Source organism: Fukomys damarensis, unplaced genomic scaffold (assembly GCF_012274545.1).
Source record: "Fukomys damarensis isolate Sample0158 unplaced genomic scaffold, DMR_v1.0_HiC HiC_scaffold_30, whole genome shotgun sequence".
NCBI lineage: Eukaryota > Metazoa > Chordata > Mammalia > Rodentia > Bathyergidae > Fukomys > Fukomys damarensis.
The window spans coordinates 62,853,610-62,871,688 of NW_022900942.1; the positions used below are offsets into that span (position 1 = coordinate 62,853,610).

The 18,079-nt window shown below is 43.0% G+C and overlaps 1 protein-coding gene across 8 annotated transcripts in view; it reads right to left on the reverse strand.

The window, feature by feature from the left end:
* Dlgap1 (DLG associated protein 1) overlaps nt 1-18,079 on the reverse strand; it is a 261,824-nt gene that overhangs the window by 180,571 nt on the left and 63,174 nt on the right. For all 8 annotated transcript variants that reach the window (XM_033757430.1, XM_033757432.1, XM_033757431.1 and 5 more), the window contains exon 2: nt 16,030-16,244. In XM_033757430.1, the coding sequence (XP_033613321.1) occupies nt 16,030-16,244 (215 nt within the window). The remainder of the gene's footprint in view (nt 1-16,029; nt 16,245-18,079) is intronic.

The window sequence follows — 18,079 nt, forward strand, 5'->3', positions numbered from 1 at the left end:
CCTGTACCTCTCTGAGACTTCTGGAAAGTCTATTGACAACCTCTGTCCCAGTTTCTTCTCTGTATAGTTCACCATAATACTATCTGTGGTACCATAGGTACAATTAAAATTTGTTTTTAAACAATTTACATGAGTATGCGCTTGCAGTACATAATGCGTACCTTCCCTGTGTGGAGTTGGTACACGGACATAACACATCTCGATTCTTTCCTCATCTCTCTCTCCTCCCCAACCTCCCCTTCCCTGCATCTCTTGGTCACCTTCCCAGCTGAAGATCTCTCTCACCAATTCCTATTGGCTCTTTATTTATACTCTGGGTTTCTCATATAAGAGAAAACAGGTGTTACATAAGCGTATGTGTCTGGTTGATTTTACTGAACGTTATGGTCTCAAGTGCATCTATTTTCTACAAATGACTCAAGTTTGTCCTTCTTTCTGGCGGGGTAGTACTCTATTGTGTGTAAATATATTTTATGTATCTTTTCACCTGTCGATGGACTGTGCCTGTCATATACAGGGTACTTCTAAGTGTTCATCAGGTTTCTTCGTGGAGATTTGGGGGAGGGCTTAGAACAAGATACAGTCTACAAAAGCAATGACTGAAAAAGAACCAAGAAGGAAAAAAATGCCAGAAAAATAGGAAATAAAACAACTATCATCTATAAAACCACTTTACGGAAAGAATGGCTCCTGAGATGTTTAAAAACATCCTCTATACATATGTATTGGTGTAAATAATATAGAGTATAATTTCATCTCAATGAGAAAAAATAGCACACTGTAATGGGCTCTTTCCCTCCACACCATGCTAAATGACACTTTGCTTCCTCCTGTCTCTGTTGCCAACAATTTCCTATCAATAACTAGCCTGAAATCAAATAGGTGCTCTGGATAGTTAAGGATTTTGCTGATCAAAGTCCTCACAGACAGATGGTTTTCCATGTTTACTACATCTTATGCATTGGTCAGCTTGGTTTCTTGATGCTCACATTGCCTCTCCACTGCCTGCTGCCACTGATTATTCAAATTCTGGGTGGGAATCTTATATTTTCCTTGGGGTCATACATTGATATTTCCATTTTACAATTTTTTCCTCTTTGGAACAAATCACACATTTTTAATATGAGGTAATGTACACAAGTAATTTTGAAGTTTGTAAATAATTATGCAAACTTGTTTTCATTGCTTATGGTGACGACCATCCAAGCACAGTTTCAACCCTCTTCTTCCACAGGGAGCATAGTAGCTTGAAAACTGATTCCTCTGGGAAGAGGTTTTGGCTGAGAGTGAGAAGACCTGGGTGCTAGAGTTCAGGGGTAGTTTAGGCAGGGCCTTGTTGGCCTCAAGGCCTCAGCTTTTTATCTGTAATTTAACAGGGTTGTGATGATCTCTAAGCTTCCTTCCAATTCTGCTTCTAAGGTTGTTCTCTCATGTTCTCTCGGAAGAAAGGCTACAGGAAGATAATGCACAGTGGTGTGGTGACAAATGTTTGGAAATAGACTGTCTGGGAAGAAAAAGCTCTGACTCGTAAGATATGTTAACCTCCATGGTGTAAAGTTCCCCTTGCAAAAGACAGGTTAGCTAGTTAAGAGTATGAGTGGGCAGCTATAGGGGGAGGGTTTGAGACAGAGTTGGTGATCAGCTACTGATAAGAATTAACATATGAATAGGCAGTGGACTAGGGCTTTGGACCAAGAATGGGCTTCCCATGGCACCGTGGAACACAGGCCCTTTCTGCAAAGGGATTTGTAGCCCCTCCCTATTACGTTCTTGAGTTTCAAAGAATATAAAACGCAGAATAACTGGCTTTTCTTTAAAAATCCTATTTTCACTTAAACTCTGTTCTGGGTAACTGGTTTAGAGAGGTTGAGTTCCAATTGGTCATTTAAAACTCACAGAGCCACCTGTGATAGGTGGCCACTAACCCACTGAGTAATCTCCTTGCTCTGATTTGCCATAAGAAGTTATAGACTGAAACACCACATGGCCATCTACTTGGGACCCATCCTGGTAATCCAGGTGCTATATCTCTTCTTCTCATTTCCCATATAGTCTCTTCTGACTTTCTTCTTTTGCCCACGATTTCATTCTTTGTGTGAGACAATAAGCTCTAGTTCACACAGCTTGCACGGCATTAACCATTTCATCATCACAAGCAATGTCAAGCTACTAGGGTGACAAAAAAATGAAGGCAGCGTTAGGTAGAGGTGTCTACCCACAGCTCTCATTGGCTGACTGGACCCAGTGCTGTGGAGTGGATCCTTTCAATGCAGAAATGTGGTTTCAGTCTTGATGAACAGAGCCAGTGCTACAGTTTGGATCTTAAATGTCTCCCAAAGGCCAGGTGTTGGAAGCTTAGTCCCAGACTACGGTGGTGTTCGGAGGTGGTGGAGGCTTTAGGAGGTGGGGCCTAATGGGAGGAATTGAGATCACTGGGGCTGTGGCCTTGACGGGGGTACTGGTTCCTTCTTTCTCTTTTTGTTCTCAGGCCATGATGGGGTGAGTGGATTTCCTCTACCACAAATCCCTCACCAAGATGTTCCTCCTCATTACCCAAAAGCAATGGAGCAGCTGACCATGGATGGAAACCTCTAAAATCACGAGCCAAAATAACCTTTTTGTCTTTCTAAGTTTTCTCAGGTGTTCTGTCATAGTGACGGAAAGCTGATTAACATAGCCAGCTATGTGCATCTCTAGCTTTTCTCCATCTAAAACTCCAGCAAAACCTTCCTTCACTGGGTGGGAAGGTCAGAAACAATGGAAAGTGGTGCTCACTTGGATTTGTAATCCCAGGCTCAGCAGACACAAGCTCTAGGAGGAGCCTAGGTCTTCTTAGGTGCCTGTACTCTCAGCTGTGTCCACCTCCGTTGAGATGTGACCTGCAGATGATGCTGCCCAGGAATAGGCCATTTGATATCTAGCTGGCAACCTGGATCTATGTAAAGTGCTCTCAACTCTCCTTTTTCTGGGAAAGGGACATGGTCCAGAGAACTAAAACAAGGTTCTGAGCTGGAAGTCAAAAACAATGTCCAGATGGTATAGACAGTCTCCAGGCTGTTCAGGGAAAAGTCCCCACTGTTCTATGAGTCCATAGGAGGAAGTAAGTTGGCATGGAAGACAGAAAGCTACAGCGTCAGAGCTAGGTCTGAACTGGGTTCTACCTCATGAAGTTCACAGCCATGAGAAACTCTTGGGTCATCTATAAAGTCTTGGCCAAAGTCAACTCTAAATTCATTTCCAAACTATTGGGAGGATTAAATGAGATGTACACAAACTCTTAATTAACTCTTATTGTATTTACAGCTACTTACCTTGAAAAAATAGGCTTGGAAGAAAATTAAAATACTATTGTTATCAGGATAGCTGATCCAACAGATGTGTTCCCCACTGGATCGTGTGTGTTCACAAGTAAGTTGTAAAAAGTGTTGAGTAGTTCATGTGGTTGTTGAAGAAGACCTCTTCCCAGCTCCAAAAGGACTAGTGAAGGGTGGTCTCTTCTAGCCACCCCCCTACAGAACTAGAAAGAACGAGGACTCCCCAGATGAACTGAAGGAAATATGCTGATGTTCAAAGTGGAGGACAATGCTAAGGATGCCGTGTAGATATTTTTAACATGCTAATGTGTACCTGCCAGACTGAATTCCCAGCCTCCAGGTGGGCTGGCAACGCTAAGCGGGTGGAGAAGGAACAGGGAGCTTTTCAGAGAACCACAGATTCAAAAGCATAGGGAGGCCGAAGAATCCAAGAGTTCACAGACACAGCTGGGCTAACATCAGATGGAAATTCAACCCAGTAACTGCAGCTGAAGCTACTGTGTGAAGTTCTTGTTCAAAGCACCTTAGGGAAACAAGGCTGGGATGGGGCAGCTAGCGTCCATGCAGCACCAACTTGAGGCTGACCTATGCCAGGTGCTTCATGGATGCTACTTCCCAGTGTTTGGACCTCCCTCTATATGAGGGACACAAAACAGGAAAGCACATCAGGAGGTCTGATGACTCTGAGAAGCACTCACACAGTGGTTTGTGAGCTCCTAGGAGGAAGATCAGCCACTGGGGAGAGACTAAATTTGAGAGAAAGATTTAGAAGGATGGGAACCTCCTTACAGTGTTCTCCCCATTGGACTGTAAGAGTTATTATATCAGGAATCTTGAAGACTAGCATATCCCAGTGCTTAGAAATGATGACAATTGTGAACATGTTTGGGCCGCTCACTGCATGCCAGGCACTGTACTGAGCGATTCATGTATGTTACCTTTGCGAATCTTCACGATTTCTTTTGAGGTAGGGAAATAGCATCATCCCTGTGCAACTGATAAGGAAACTGAGGCACAGAACCGTGACAAGATTGAAGCACGGTCAGTGAGCCACGATTGTGAATGGGGTCATTGAGTTTCAGAGCCCGAGCTCCTGAGCGTCGCGCTGTTGTGTATTCACTGACTGAATAGTGTGGAGGAGACGTCAGTGCAGAGGTGAGGGGTACGGAATAGCAGGAACAAAGGCTCGACTGAGGTACTGGTCACCCGCTATGTCCAGCTGTCCATCTTCTGGGCACATGGTGGTAGGCACTTCTCTGCCTCTTTGAATGAGGAGTGGTCATGTCACTGCGTTGTCAGTGACACGTGAGTGAAGGCAATGTCTCTCTTCCAGGAACTACAGCTCAACTGGCCACATTCCTGTGATTTTGTGGTCATGCGAGCCACCGCTGACACAGAACCTGCGTCATTCTGAGTATCTGAGCAACTACAATGAGCGGAGCCTTCTGCCAACTCACGATGATGAGAGCAAGAAATAAAACCGTGGAGATTTGGGGGTTGTTTATGAATGGACTAATCTAGTCTATCCCAGCTGGGACACAAATCGGTTCCCGAAATAGGGCGCTATTGTAACAAGTAGAACAACAAACATCCTAAGCCTGGGACTGTGCTTTCAGGATTCGGTAGCAGGCAGCAAAGCACTTGCTTTTAGAGGCTGGAAAAATATCGGCGATGAATCATTGGGTAAACTGTTTTCTGCAACTTGGAAGGAAGATGATGTAACAAATGAACTCATAGCTCTAGAGTAGCTGTAAAACAATGTTAACAGCATGTGTGGTTGCTGTTGACAACCTCGACAAGGTATTACGCAGTAGAAAATGAGCTCTGTCACTTATGGGGTTGCAGTGAAAGAGAAGAGTCTAGACATTTGTAGATTTATAGGATTTGAAAAAAGCAGCCGATTTCCGACTCACTTGTACTAGGGAAACCTGTGGGGGGTGTGTGAGGAGGTTATGTGGCAAAGTTCACATCAAGGACACTGCCACCCATGCCACTGTTGAAACTCTGAGCAGCTTCTGAGAATTTAGTGAAGATACACTTAGGTAAGTGCCTCTGATCAGACAAAATGGTTAAGAGAAAAGCAACTAATAAGTCTGGCTCCCTTAGCTCAGTGAGTAGCGTGTGTAAGACAGAGGCATGGGGGTAGAAGGTGGAAAATGGAGAAACGTGGACGATGGCATCCAGAGGACATCTGTGAGTCTGATGATTGGTAACTGGAACTCACCGCAGTCAACATCACGAAGCTGACTGGCTTTGAGACAGCTGAACTGGCAAAAGAACAAGCTGGGTCCCAAGATGCATAACTGAGTCATTTCTGGAATCTCCTGGGCTCCCAAGGAACACACATTCACATTCCTCGATGTGGACCACGGACATGGTCAGGGAGAGGGAGCGGGGGACACAGAGAACAAAGGACCTGGTTGGTGTTGCTTCTAGGGAGTAAGACTCCAGCCTAATCCAGAAATACCCCGTCTCCCACAGCAGAGAGTGTCAGCATCTGGGGTGGCAGAAACGCCTTTCCTTGGTGACTACTGCTCTCTCCCCACTGCTTCCTTCTGAATGGGAGTGTTTATCGGGATCTTTTGTTCTTGTTCTACAATTATATATTGTGTGTGTGGGAAGCTGGTAATTTTTTCTGAGTCTGTATGTCTCAAACACACACCCGGTCAGGGTGAGCATTACTGCGTACATTCTCTGCTGTTTGGACTCTCATACATCAACCACAGGCCCTGCACATTAAGGCTGATACTGTGTCAGGATAGGGTACAGTTCTGAGTTTTCTCTCTGTGATGGTGGAGTGTGAACAGTTTTTGTTTGCAGGAGAGAGAGTGAGCTAAATTTTTAGTGTCCCGAAGGGGGACTCTGGTAGTCACTACAGCTGCTTGCTTTGTGTTTGTGTCCTGGCACAGGGAAGGTAGGCTGCCCTGTCCAATTCTTTGAAGTTGGGCATTGGTGTGTCTCTAGCTTTTGCCAAAGGACCAGGAAGGCCTGTTCCACTTGCAATCCAGGGCTCTATTCATCCCTTCTCTTTCCCTGTCTTGGCGACTTGGAAAGCCTTTTGTCACATGGAGTATCCAGACCTGGCCTCTTGGAAACGCTGGTGAGCAGAGTTCCTTTCTGAGCCAAGGTGGACAGGTAGCATCAGGAACAACTCAGAAATTCACTGACTGAAGGGGAGGTTTAAGAGGAGAAGACATGTATTTCAGGAGCCCCAGAGAATTAGTAGCCTTGAAATTTTATCTCTCTGCATGCTAAGCTTGAAAACATAGGATCAATGTACATGATAAGAATATGGTGTTGAGAGGCAGGAGACTGCAACATTGATTCTACCCAAAGCAGGCTGTGGGCTTTGCAGGCTGAAAAGAGTTAACCCTACAATTGGCTTGTTTATTGAAGTGAGTCCAGCCAAAGGCTATGTGATGAGTAACTAGCTCTCAAATTCATTTCCAACAATACAAACCTTCTTAACTAGAAGGACAATGTTCTAATTACAGCCATATATATATTTTTTTCTGTTCCTAATTCCTAATTTGAGAATTGCTTGTCTTTTTTTTTTTTTTTTTTTTTTTTTTTTTTTTTTTTTTTGAGACAGGGTCTCACTATGTAGTTGAGACTGACCTGGAACTCACTATGCAGCTGAGGCTGGTCTTGAATTCACAGCACTCCTTCCTGCCTCAGCCTCCCAAGTGCTGGGATTACAGGCGTGTGCCACCACACCCAGCTGGTTTGTCTTTTCTTCTACAAGCCTTGACTCCATTGATTTCCACAGAAACTACACGACTGCACATCCTTGCACATAGTCCCACCCTTGCATGTAGTTCGCCTTTACCCCAACTGATTACTAATAAAACTCAGTGGCTTGGACTGCCAGCATGTTTATGGGTTGTCCTGGTGCCCTGATTTCTGACTCTCCTAGTTCTGTCTTTTAATTTTTTTTCTAAGGCTGTGTTGTACACTGAGCAGGAGACTGGAGCCTACTGTACAGCTTTCTGACAATGTTTCAGGGTTTTCAGTATTGAACTTAAGCTGAAGTCTTAAGACTCCTCAGGCTGAAAGAATTCTATATTGATATCTTATTCACTCACTCAAATGTCCAAGAAGAATTACCAAATCTCTCAGAAGAGCACAATTTGAGATGTTTTAAAAGATGCCAAAAAAGTTTCCCTAACTATCCCCTGGTTAATCAGAAGATCCTTTTGCAATAACCTAAATTTCTGGGCAGCTGTTTGATTTCTTCCTGTTCCAGACATGGGAATGTTGATGATTTTGCAGTTTCACATGCAAATTCTCTATAAAGGTACATTTATGTAGGACTTATATTCAGATTGCTTCCAAAAAGGGTTAGAGGCGGCTTCTAATATGTCTGCCTAGGCTTCCTTTACAGAGTTTTTCTCATTCCTGCGTGATGTCCTGTCACCTGTGTGCATGGCGAGGATTTAATGATATAATATAAGAGCATAGCTAATAATCTGAACTATGCCAATAAAACAGCAATCTGCAATTTTTTTAAAAAGCCCTTCTTCCATGTCAAATAATAGATTTTTTTCGATCAAAATTCTAAACAAAACTTGCTATGATTTGAGCATGTTTCCCAAAATTTCTTGTGTTGGACACCATCTCCAAGGTCTTGTGTTAATGACATCTGGAGGTGGGGTTTTGGGGGGTGCAATGAAGATTAGATGAAACCATAAAGGTGGGCCCCCATGTTGACATTAAGAGCTTTATCAAAATAGGAAGAGGAACCTGGGCTAGCGTGCCCATTCTGTGGACATCCTCTGCTTCCTTGTTAGGGTGCAGCAAGGAGGCCCTCGGCAGGTGGCAACACCAGGCTCCTGGATTCCCCCAGTCTCCAGAACCAGGAGCCAAGCAAACCTCTCTTCTCTATTAATTACCAAGACTGTGGTGTTCAGCTATAGCAATAGAAAACAAATTAAGACAATTATCAACTGCAATACCTCTTGCCTCTGAGTTTGCAGATTTTTTTCCTCTCTGTAGAGCCTGTCTTTTTCAGTGTGTGTGTGTGTGTGTGTGTGTGTGTGTGTGTGTGTGTGTGTGTATATAAAATCTGGGAAGCTAGATTTTAGTGACTTACATAGTACTTAAATATTATAGGTACTGAATATATGTTTACTGTATGAATGATTATAATTAGGGTGTTCTCTTTACCTGGTAAAGTACAGGTCTGTACCTCACCAGAGAACACTGATATTAAACTGAAGGAACAGCAACCAGCAGGTAGGTAGGGAAGAATCTAAAGGCTCCTTGCTGGTATAAGTCCTCCTTACAGAACTGTAACTCCTCTGATCAGGACTACTGCGACTGTGAATCCCGATTTGTCAGTTTGATTGGATTAAGAAACAGCAGATTTCTAAGGCACACTCTTTGTGTGCCTGAGCGGGTCAGGAGCCACGAGCCCGAGTACTATATATAATCCCTGCCCCTTCCTCTCTGGCACTGTTCCCCTGCTCTGCTTCCTGGCCGCCATGGACGAAGCAGCTTTACTCCACCACGATGTTTCTGCTTCAGAGGTTGCCAGCTACTGATTGAATCTCCTGAACCTGGGAGCTAAATGAAACCCATCCTCTTCTAAGTTATGGGTGTCAGGTATGTGTCTCAGTGATAACAATGCTGACTAATGTAACTACCTGAGGGGGCAGGGAATGTCCCTTTCCAGACCCAATCTGTGGTCTTCCATTGCTCACATCTCTGCTGTCTCAGGACCTTGGTCTGTGGAAATATGAAGAGGGCTCAAATCAACCACCACAAGCACAGGATAGGTCAGGTCTAGAGTTGGTTGTGCCCCTTGTCTCCAGAGAGCTGAGCCCAGGGTTCTCCTAGGCCATCTCTTCTTCTTGTGTCTTCGGTCAGTCATTGGTTTTTGAGGCTCTGTCCCCTTTGGTCATTTGATCCTTCCTTCCTTGACCTCAGGCCGTCCCAAAGCCAAGACTCTCAAAGTCCTTCCTGTTCAGACTGCTAGTCTGTTGCTTACACTTCCAGGTCATAACTTTTATTTTACTGACCCTTCTTCAAATCCAGTACTCATTCGTACCATCTGTTTCGAATGTCTCTTTCCTGGGCAGGTCTCAGATGTTCACACCCAGTTGGCCTTCCTTTTCCCTTCATTTAAAAATGTCCATTGTGGTGCTCACTGCGGCAGCACATATACTAAAAATGTCTGCTGTGGTCTCAGTAAGTCCATTACACCACTCAGCTCTGTGTCTTTTCTGCCCTCAACAACTGGCCTCACAATTTAGTGCTCACATGTAGTTGATGGGTAACTTTGAATAAGCTCTCTGAGACACAGATTCCTCATTTGTAAAGTGGTCAAAGTCACACAATACAGAGCTGTGATGATAAAATGAGAACACAGCATGCAGTCAGGTGCTTAGAACCTCACTGAAACGTAAATATCTTCCCCACATTGTGATCTCTCTGTTCCATCTCCAAAAGTGTCTAGGCGTCCTTTCATTTTTTCACCACCCTTAAAGGCACACAAGTGATTCTCTCTTGTCTATTATTGTGGTCTTTGTAGGTAAAATTCAATATATTCCAATTTTCTTGTGAAACAGCTTTGCTAAAGCATGATTACACACCAACAGATCACCCTGGCATTACTTGGAAGACAGTATCCATATCTCAGGAAGGACTAGCTTTTAGCTGGTCATGGTAAACAGGGACAGAACACTGTAGACAATGCTTTTACTAGTTCCTTTTTTTTTCTTCAGCTTTAATTGAGTTTATTGGTACATTTTAGAGATACAGTACAGTTGCATTCATTGTTGGGATCTTGTACCTGTACATGACAAGTCTTGATACTAGTTCCTTTTAATCTGACTTATTTCTAGTAGAGTTTTGAAAGGTATTTAGATCATATGTCTATGAGTAAGTGATGTTTTATCTATGAGAGAGAATGACTTTCCCTGTTTTAAACCTTTCCCACTTCTTACCATTTTGGAAAATGAGAAAGAAAACTGGAAGGACTGAGGATAATAGAAGAAGGATGAGAAGCTATGTTGAATTCAAGTCACTGAGGACCTAAATGCACAATTTTGTATTGTCTGGTTGTGTTATTTTCTTCTTCCTGCTATTGTATGAAGCATCTGCTATTATATGTTACAGTTATTTTGAAGGACACGTAGGAGAGGAATAGAAAAGCATTTGGGGAAAACAGGCAACAAAGGAAGTCAGGGATGCTTCATACCACTTTGAACAAAGATAGGATGATGTACATTGCTACATTCTCAAACATTATTTACGTCTTTGGGAGAAAGATAGCGACACTCCCATCTCCACCACCCCGCCTCTTTTTCTGGGAAGAGAAGGAGCATGAGGAACAGTTGGTGGGTTGTTAGGGCGTGTGGATGTGCAGAACAGGCAGAGGACACTGTGTGTCTAGGGAGAAAACAGCAACTCACACAAGATAGACAAAGAGGCCCCATTAAGAGGTGACATCAGGCTCCTGATGGAGAATTACTTCATTTTAAATTTCCAGAATCAAAGTTGAAGGAGCCCACTCCCTCAGTCCCTTCTCAAAGTATTTTATTTACCAATACTGTTTCCTTGTGTCTTTAAACTGTGAACTACCACTTCTTCGGAGCCTCATCCTTAGTGCACACATTAGAGCTGAAAGGCTCCTCAGGAGTCCATTTCCTGGAGAGACCGACGCATAGCATCTGGGAGTCTGATTGCAGAGCACAAAGCTGAGATCGGGTCTGAGGCCTGGCCTGTACTCAGGGGGATCCATCAACGTTGGGATCTGCTAGTACTGTCTGCTATGGCCTGCACAAGGACAGCTGTGGAAGGAGCCACAGCCTGAGGCTGTCATCAATTGGGCAGATTTGGAGACATTAAATCAGCTGCTTAAAACAGAGCTATTCAGTATTTCACCAACTTATCTAAGATAGACCAAAAAAAGAAGAGATAAAGGGTCCAGGGCTCAAGAAAAAAATGAAGAGGATTAACCATCTATCTGCTTCTAAGGCATTACGGATTGGACAGAAACCTCCTGAAGCCTTCTGTTAGACACATTATCAAAATTGCTAAGAGTTCTCACAAAAGCCTGAGGTCCTTCTCATCAATTTCAGAGGCATTTCAAAGCCTGTAATAGCAAAGAGTATCTCTTCCCGGGGAATTTTTTTTTTTTCTTGGTGGCAGGGTGAAGGGATAAACCAGCATGAAGAAATTTTAAAATGTTATTTTCCTCAGGTTACTGCATATTGGAATTTAACTTCAGAATTCTTTTAAAAAAGCCAGCTCTCTTGCTATCATTTTGAAAAAGTTCCTTCTATAATATATTGAAGGCAGGTCCAAGATGGTTTTGGGTATAGTTTTAACTCTTTGTGGTGGCAGAATAAATATCACATAATGCAACTTCAACTAAAAAACTTATGTTTTTCATCAGAACTAAGCTGTGGTGACTTCTTTTGAGGAAACTGGCTGCAAAATCCTCCCCTACTTGCCTCAAAATTTACTGTTTGATATTCAGATGCTCATTTTGAAAATAGTAAACTCTAGGGTGATAAGCCACTTCAAGTCCATGGTTAGTTAATAACTAAGAGAGAAAAAATGGTGGGTGAGGTGGGGTGAAGGGCACCGCTAATAGCATGGGGACAAGAAACAAGAATGGCAGAAACAACCGTTTTCAGAATTATCTACCAAGTTTTGCCACCCCAAAGATGGACCTCACTGTTGTGTCTCCTTCTAACTCCAGAAGGTCTGACTGACCTCAGGCTTCATATATCTCAACATGCAGCCCCTGACATTAATAACAGATGAAAAACCAGCTCCCACGGACAAACCATCCAGAGGCCTGGGGACCACAGAAAAGGAAAGAGGAAAAAGAAAAAAGGAAAACAGCATAGTGTAGGGGTGCTTCTCCCCAACATTTCTGAGGAGATGGAAATTGAAAATCTCAAACAAAATGTTGTCCCAGTCTCACTTGACTAATTTTAGTTATCTTGGTTCATGGCTATGATTCATCCCTAAAGCTGTGAATTGCTGAGGAGGAAGGAGGAAAAAATTGACTTAAATGTCAAAGAAGTAGGAACATAAATATATTTTTCTTTTTTGGGGAACTAGAATTCCAGGATATGGGTATCTTTTTTCTCACTGGGGACCGAATGCTTCAAACTTCTAGAAAAATAACGATCTCTCGTGAAAACATCATCACGGGATAGAAGGCAGAATCGATGATGAGTCATGTCATGTCTGAATTTTCGCCACCTTTTCTCCTTGTGTATTTCATTAAATCCAATTAAGCCAGAAATCATTAATAACTGGAAGATGAATATATATGAGATATGACCGATGTTTATTATTAACGTTTAACTAAAAAATTTATTGCAGTAAAGAGACATTGCCATTCATCCTCCCTTGGAATATTTCACCTCACTTCAAACGCACTGATTCCTTCGTTCTTGCCACTTTTTGAAGCCATCCTGGAGTCCTCTTTATGTCTTTACAAGGTGTGATAAAAAATATGGTGAATACAGATGCCGCACATCATCCAACGGAAAGGCAGGCTGGTAAAGCGGATGGCTGGGTCCTCATCCCCCTTATTCACTGGACCTGGCACCGTGTGACTTCTGGCTCTTCTCCAAAGTCAACGTGATCATGAAAGGGAAACATTCTGGATTGGCTCAGGACATCGAGGCAGCCAGGAGAGCACAACTAAAGAGGCTCGGGAAAGAGGACTCCAGAGCTGCTGCAGAAAGTGGCCAGGACAAAGGGACACACATGTGTGGAGTAAGAGGAACTATTCTGAGGGGGATTCATGGCAATATGTCTTGCAGTATAATAATTTAAAAAATTGGAGCATTTACTCTGGTTTTCAATCACATGTTATAGGTTGCACCAATTAAGGAAACTCATAAATAGGCGAGGGCGAGATGAATGCAGCTAAATGGAATCACGAGGTGACTGAGGCAGTCACAGAGGGAAGGAAGACTCGTTTGAGTGGTGGTCAGATGTACGCTCACCTGTTACAGAATAGGCCACAACTGAGACAGTTTAATGAAACTGTTCCAGGTAAAGAAAAATGTTTTCCAGTTCTGTGAGATGTTCCCCAGAAAACTGGCCTCCAGTTTGAATCTCCACAGAACTGGAGGAACAAATGCGCAGCCATGAGCTCTCAGTTCCACAATTCCTGTCTGTCCCTCCGCCCCACCAGTCTCGCCACCGTCCCCGTGTGCAGCCTTTCTGCTCTTAAAGCTTCTGGATGCTAAAAGAATGCAGGATGGCCTAGAAATACAGCGTGGGACAGCAGAGAATATTGTGCAGAAGGCAAATGAGAAAGAAAACACACTGCTGGCTCTGAGTGGATTCTTTACAGCCCGGAAGCTGTAGGAGAGCAGTTCAGGGTACAGGTTGAAGGAGGGCGTGACCCTGTCCCTACTTTCAGCCTTCCCCAGCTCTGCTTGCCTCCCCTCTTTGTCCTGCTGGGAGCAGCAGATGTCATCAGTCAGACCCAGGGATGCGTTCAGCTCATCCCCGGGGGCATCCAGGTGACAGATCTTCCAGGATCTGTGGGGGGCGGAGGGGGACACTGGATGCTGAGGGACCTCTGCTGGGTTCCCACGAGGAAGCAGAACATGGACATCTCCTTGCCTCTTCTGCCCGTTGCTTCCTTCATTTGTATTGTCTAGAAACAGTGGGGGCGAACCTATGGCACGCACGTGTGCTGCTATCACTGAAAGCTCTGAAAGGTTCGCCATTGCTGTTCTAGAAGATGCCAGTGTGCACCATGGCCGTCACTACTGACCAGAAATTTCAGGTCCACAGAAGACATCTGTCAGAATGATCCTCATCATTTCCTACCACCTTGGCCCACTGCTTTTTTAACAGATTGAATTCTTTTAACGTTGGGTATATTTAATTTTCTGAGCCTACAGTATGTGTGCCAAAGTGCAAAGAAGACTTGTTATTTTTATTTGCACCATCAACTTTTAGTGTGTGCGGCCATGGTGCGAATTATGTCCTTCAGATCCATGCCCCAAAACCCTACCTCCCAGGGTCTGTGAATGCGAACTCATGGTACAGAATGTGGAAAAAAAGGTCTGTGCAGATTTAACCAAGTTAAAGTGACATCATTAGGGAGGTCCCAGTGCAATGACTGGTGTCACTGGGACAAGCCATGTGAAGACACATACAGGAGGGACAGGAGGGCTGGAAGGACTGCAGCTGCCAGAAAGAAACACCAAGCCCTGCTAGGCACACCAGAATCAAGGAAGAGGCAAGGCGGGCCTGTCCTCTGCAGGGGTCAGAGACAGTGTGGCTGCTCTACACCTCGGTTTCAGGCTTCTCGCTTCTCGAACTGTGAAACAATTCATTTCTTTAGCTCCGAATCACCCAGTTTTGACAGTTGTTAAGAAAGTCCTAGGAAAGGAAACTAAGAAAGGTAGGAAGCAAGTACAACTGGAATCAGAAGGAAAGAAAGGAAAGCTTCTTTTTGTGGGTTAGTTTATGAATAAATGGATGGCATTCGCATTCTCATTGTTATTATTTGTGGTACTGGGGATTGCATGATAGACAAGTACTGCATCATTGAGTTACGGTTCTGATTTTATTTTATTTTGGGAGCAAGCTTTGTGGTATAGTTCAGGCTGGCCTTGAACTAGCTAGCGATCTTCCTGGTGCAGCCTCTCGAGAAGGAGGTATTACAGGCTAGCACCACTACGTCCAGCTGGTTTTAATTCTTGATTAAAATGACCTAGAGCGGTTCCACAGAGTCACTTGGAAAAAATTCACATCTGATTCCTTTAAATATAATATACTTTGCTATTTATGTAAATTCCCATCATTCAGTAGCTTGTGGTTTTTCAGTGTTCTTGATTAACAATCTGGTTTGTTTTTTGTCACCCACCTACTTTGGTCTTTTTAATTTATTTTGTCTTTTAATGTTTTACTGTATAAAGTAATACAAATGCATGAATAATAACACACGTTTCATCAGAATATGGAATCAAAAGCCCTTTTAAAATACTAATTATGTTTAGATAGTATTTTAGTCCAAATGGGATTCTCTCTCTAGTTCCACATGCTAAGACTCTGATCTACTCTCAGGGTGGAACGAAAATTTTGATAGTTTGTTGTGTAACGCTGTTCTGTTTACAAATAGCACAGACAGAGGCAGGGATTATCATATTTTTCAAAACAAAAAAAACACTTTTAAGGTCTTACTTGGAGTAAAGTTTAAACATACATATCAAAACCCCTCACCAGTTGCCCAGCTTTTAAGCATGAGAATATTCTATATGTTTCTTCATGATAACTGTCTCTACGATCTCTAAGATCTTATTCGATTATCTGGAAAACTGAAGTCTTTTAAAGGAAGAATTCCCTTGTACATTTATTTCCTCAGCAAATGGGAAGAACTGGGATATGTGAATGTTTTTATTGACCAGAGGTTTTATTTCTTTTCAGAAGCCACTCAGATTGGGTCAAGCCCTTCTTCTTGGGAGTTAGGGGTTCTGCTTATGATCCATGCAGTGCGTACCCGGCACTCCTGTCTTGGAAGACACTGGACTACACAGTTCCAGTGTCAAAGCGTACACACTGTCCAAGGCTTTGCCCCTCCACCTAGAGGCTGTTTTCCAGCCCCACTGACCCCTAGAACCCACACAGTCTGACTCTAGGCGCTGAGGCAAAGAACGGACCACCGGAAGTACTGCATTATGCCGGAAATAACTACCGGAAGTACTGCGTGAGGGCTACTTACTTGAGTGTGGTGAGCTCAGTGAGGGATGGCTGCGTAGCCTTGAGATAGCTCTCTCTCCGGGCAGCAACTTTGGGAGAAGGCTTGGGACTTGTGTCCGAGTCCCCGCTGTCTTCATCCCCCATGGCCTTGATATAGCTGCCACTACGCATTCTTCGGCAAGGGATTTCGTCATCTTTCCTTCGAGGGCTGTACCCCGTCCAGTCACCCTGAGGAACCTAGTGAGACAAAAAACACACAATTCGCTTTTTAAAATAAACTTCTACGTTTTTCTTTTCTTTCCTGTGTGTGTGCGTGTGATGTGACCCAGGAAACAGGTTACAGTGACAATTATAAAAAAAGATATTAACCTTTCATTAATAGCATTGTACTATAATCAGTTTGAAAATATTTTTTATGCATCAAAACTCAAGTCTCAATCTTTACAAAACACCTGAGGTGTTAAGAAAAATGAAAACCACTGGCTCTGATCCATTTATGCCTCTCACTTTTCTCACAGGGACAATAGCTGAGTCAGGAATAAAAATGCCACGGGAAAGGAAGCAGCTGAGTTCGAGCCTTTCAGTGACTCACTTGTAATTTTTGTTGAAGATTCAAGAATGCTTTACGGTTTAATGATGCCTACTTTGAACTTTCCATCTTTACTCTCTCACAGCCATCTCTCTTCTTAGACAGCGGCTGATACCAGCTGTGTACTTTCCAACTCCTTTTTCCAGTCACTAAGTCTTTCTAACCCCTCTTAATTTAGACTAAGCCTTCGTAGATCTGCTTAAAGCTCTACCTGAGGGTTTCCAGTGACGCTCTTAAGAAATCTGGCTGCATGTTCTTCGTTTTTGTGTTTTTTGACCTCGTTATGCACGCACCCCCAGACACACACCCGTATCGAGAACATCTCCCAGGAGAATTTTGGATTTTCGTTGCTCTACTTACCTTGCATTGCTACTACTTATCTGAATGACTCTTTCCTCTTGTTTTGCTTCGTGCTACCCTGAGTCCCTAATTATGAGGACTGCAGAAGAGAATGTCAGTGCCTTGCTCTGCTCTGTTTTCCCTGCCACAATCGTTCCTTCAAGTTGATTAGGGCATCACACTCAGTTTTATAAAGTTGCTTTACGAATTTCTCTTTAGTCCCTCTTAGATTTTCCACTTCAACATGGACTCAACTTAATCCCTATTGAATTTCCTTCCTTCTCCACTAGATGAAAAAAAATGCACAGTGGCCACCCTGTCTGTCCAGAACAGTGCACAAGGCCAATTACAAGAGACCAGAACAGGAAGAAGGTTGGTTGTTGCCCTTACCATGCACGTAACAGAGAAGACGAAGTCTAAATAAATTTGGGGAGAATTCTAGATCAAATGGCAGCAAGTTGAAGATACACTAGAAACAGGCATTACCAGCAGTGGTGAAAGGGATGCATGTCCAGGGCTCCCTGGGATTGGCCAGGCTGGCAGTGAGAAGATGAAATGGTGTTTAATATTTTGATGCTGCCTATTGACTGGTTATCCATTATTTCATTTTTACCATGCAACGATGCTAAGCCATTTGTTTGGAGGAACTTATTTCACCAATTCCCCAACCCATGACTTTTCCTGCATTTCTCAGGAAGCTTAGGCAACTTTGTGAAGGATACACAGCTTGTCAGTAGAACCTCAGGATGTAAAGCTTTTCAGTTTTACTCTCAAAATCATACTCTAGTAAATTTTATGATAAGTAACATGTGAATTTGAACTCTAAAATGTTAAGAAAACTGTCTACCTTGATATATACATTATGGTGACAGATTTCTAAATATTATACATTGTATAGAGTGGTGATATATGCTCCATTTCAGTATTGAATTTTGAAAGCTTATGATTTGAAAGTATATTTAGAAGCATCAGACAGAAATGACGTTATAATTTATGGACTCAAAAATAGCAATTAGTTGGTTTTTATCCTGAAAGGTACCTAATAGTCTAAATTTCACTATACAGCATGTTTACTTAATCAAAAAAATTCTTATATTGTTATTCCTGTGTGCAGGCTAGGTTTTTTTTTTTTTTTTTTTTTTTT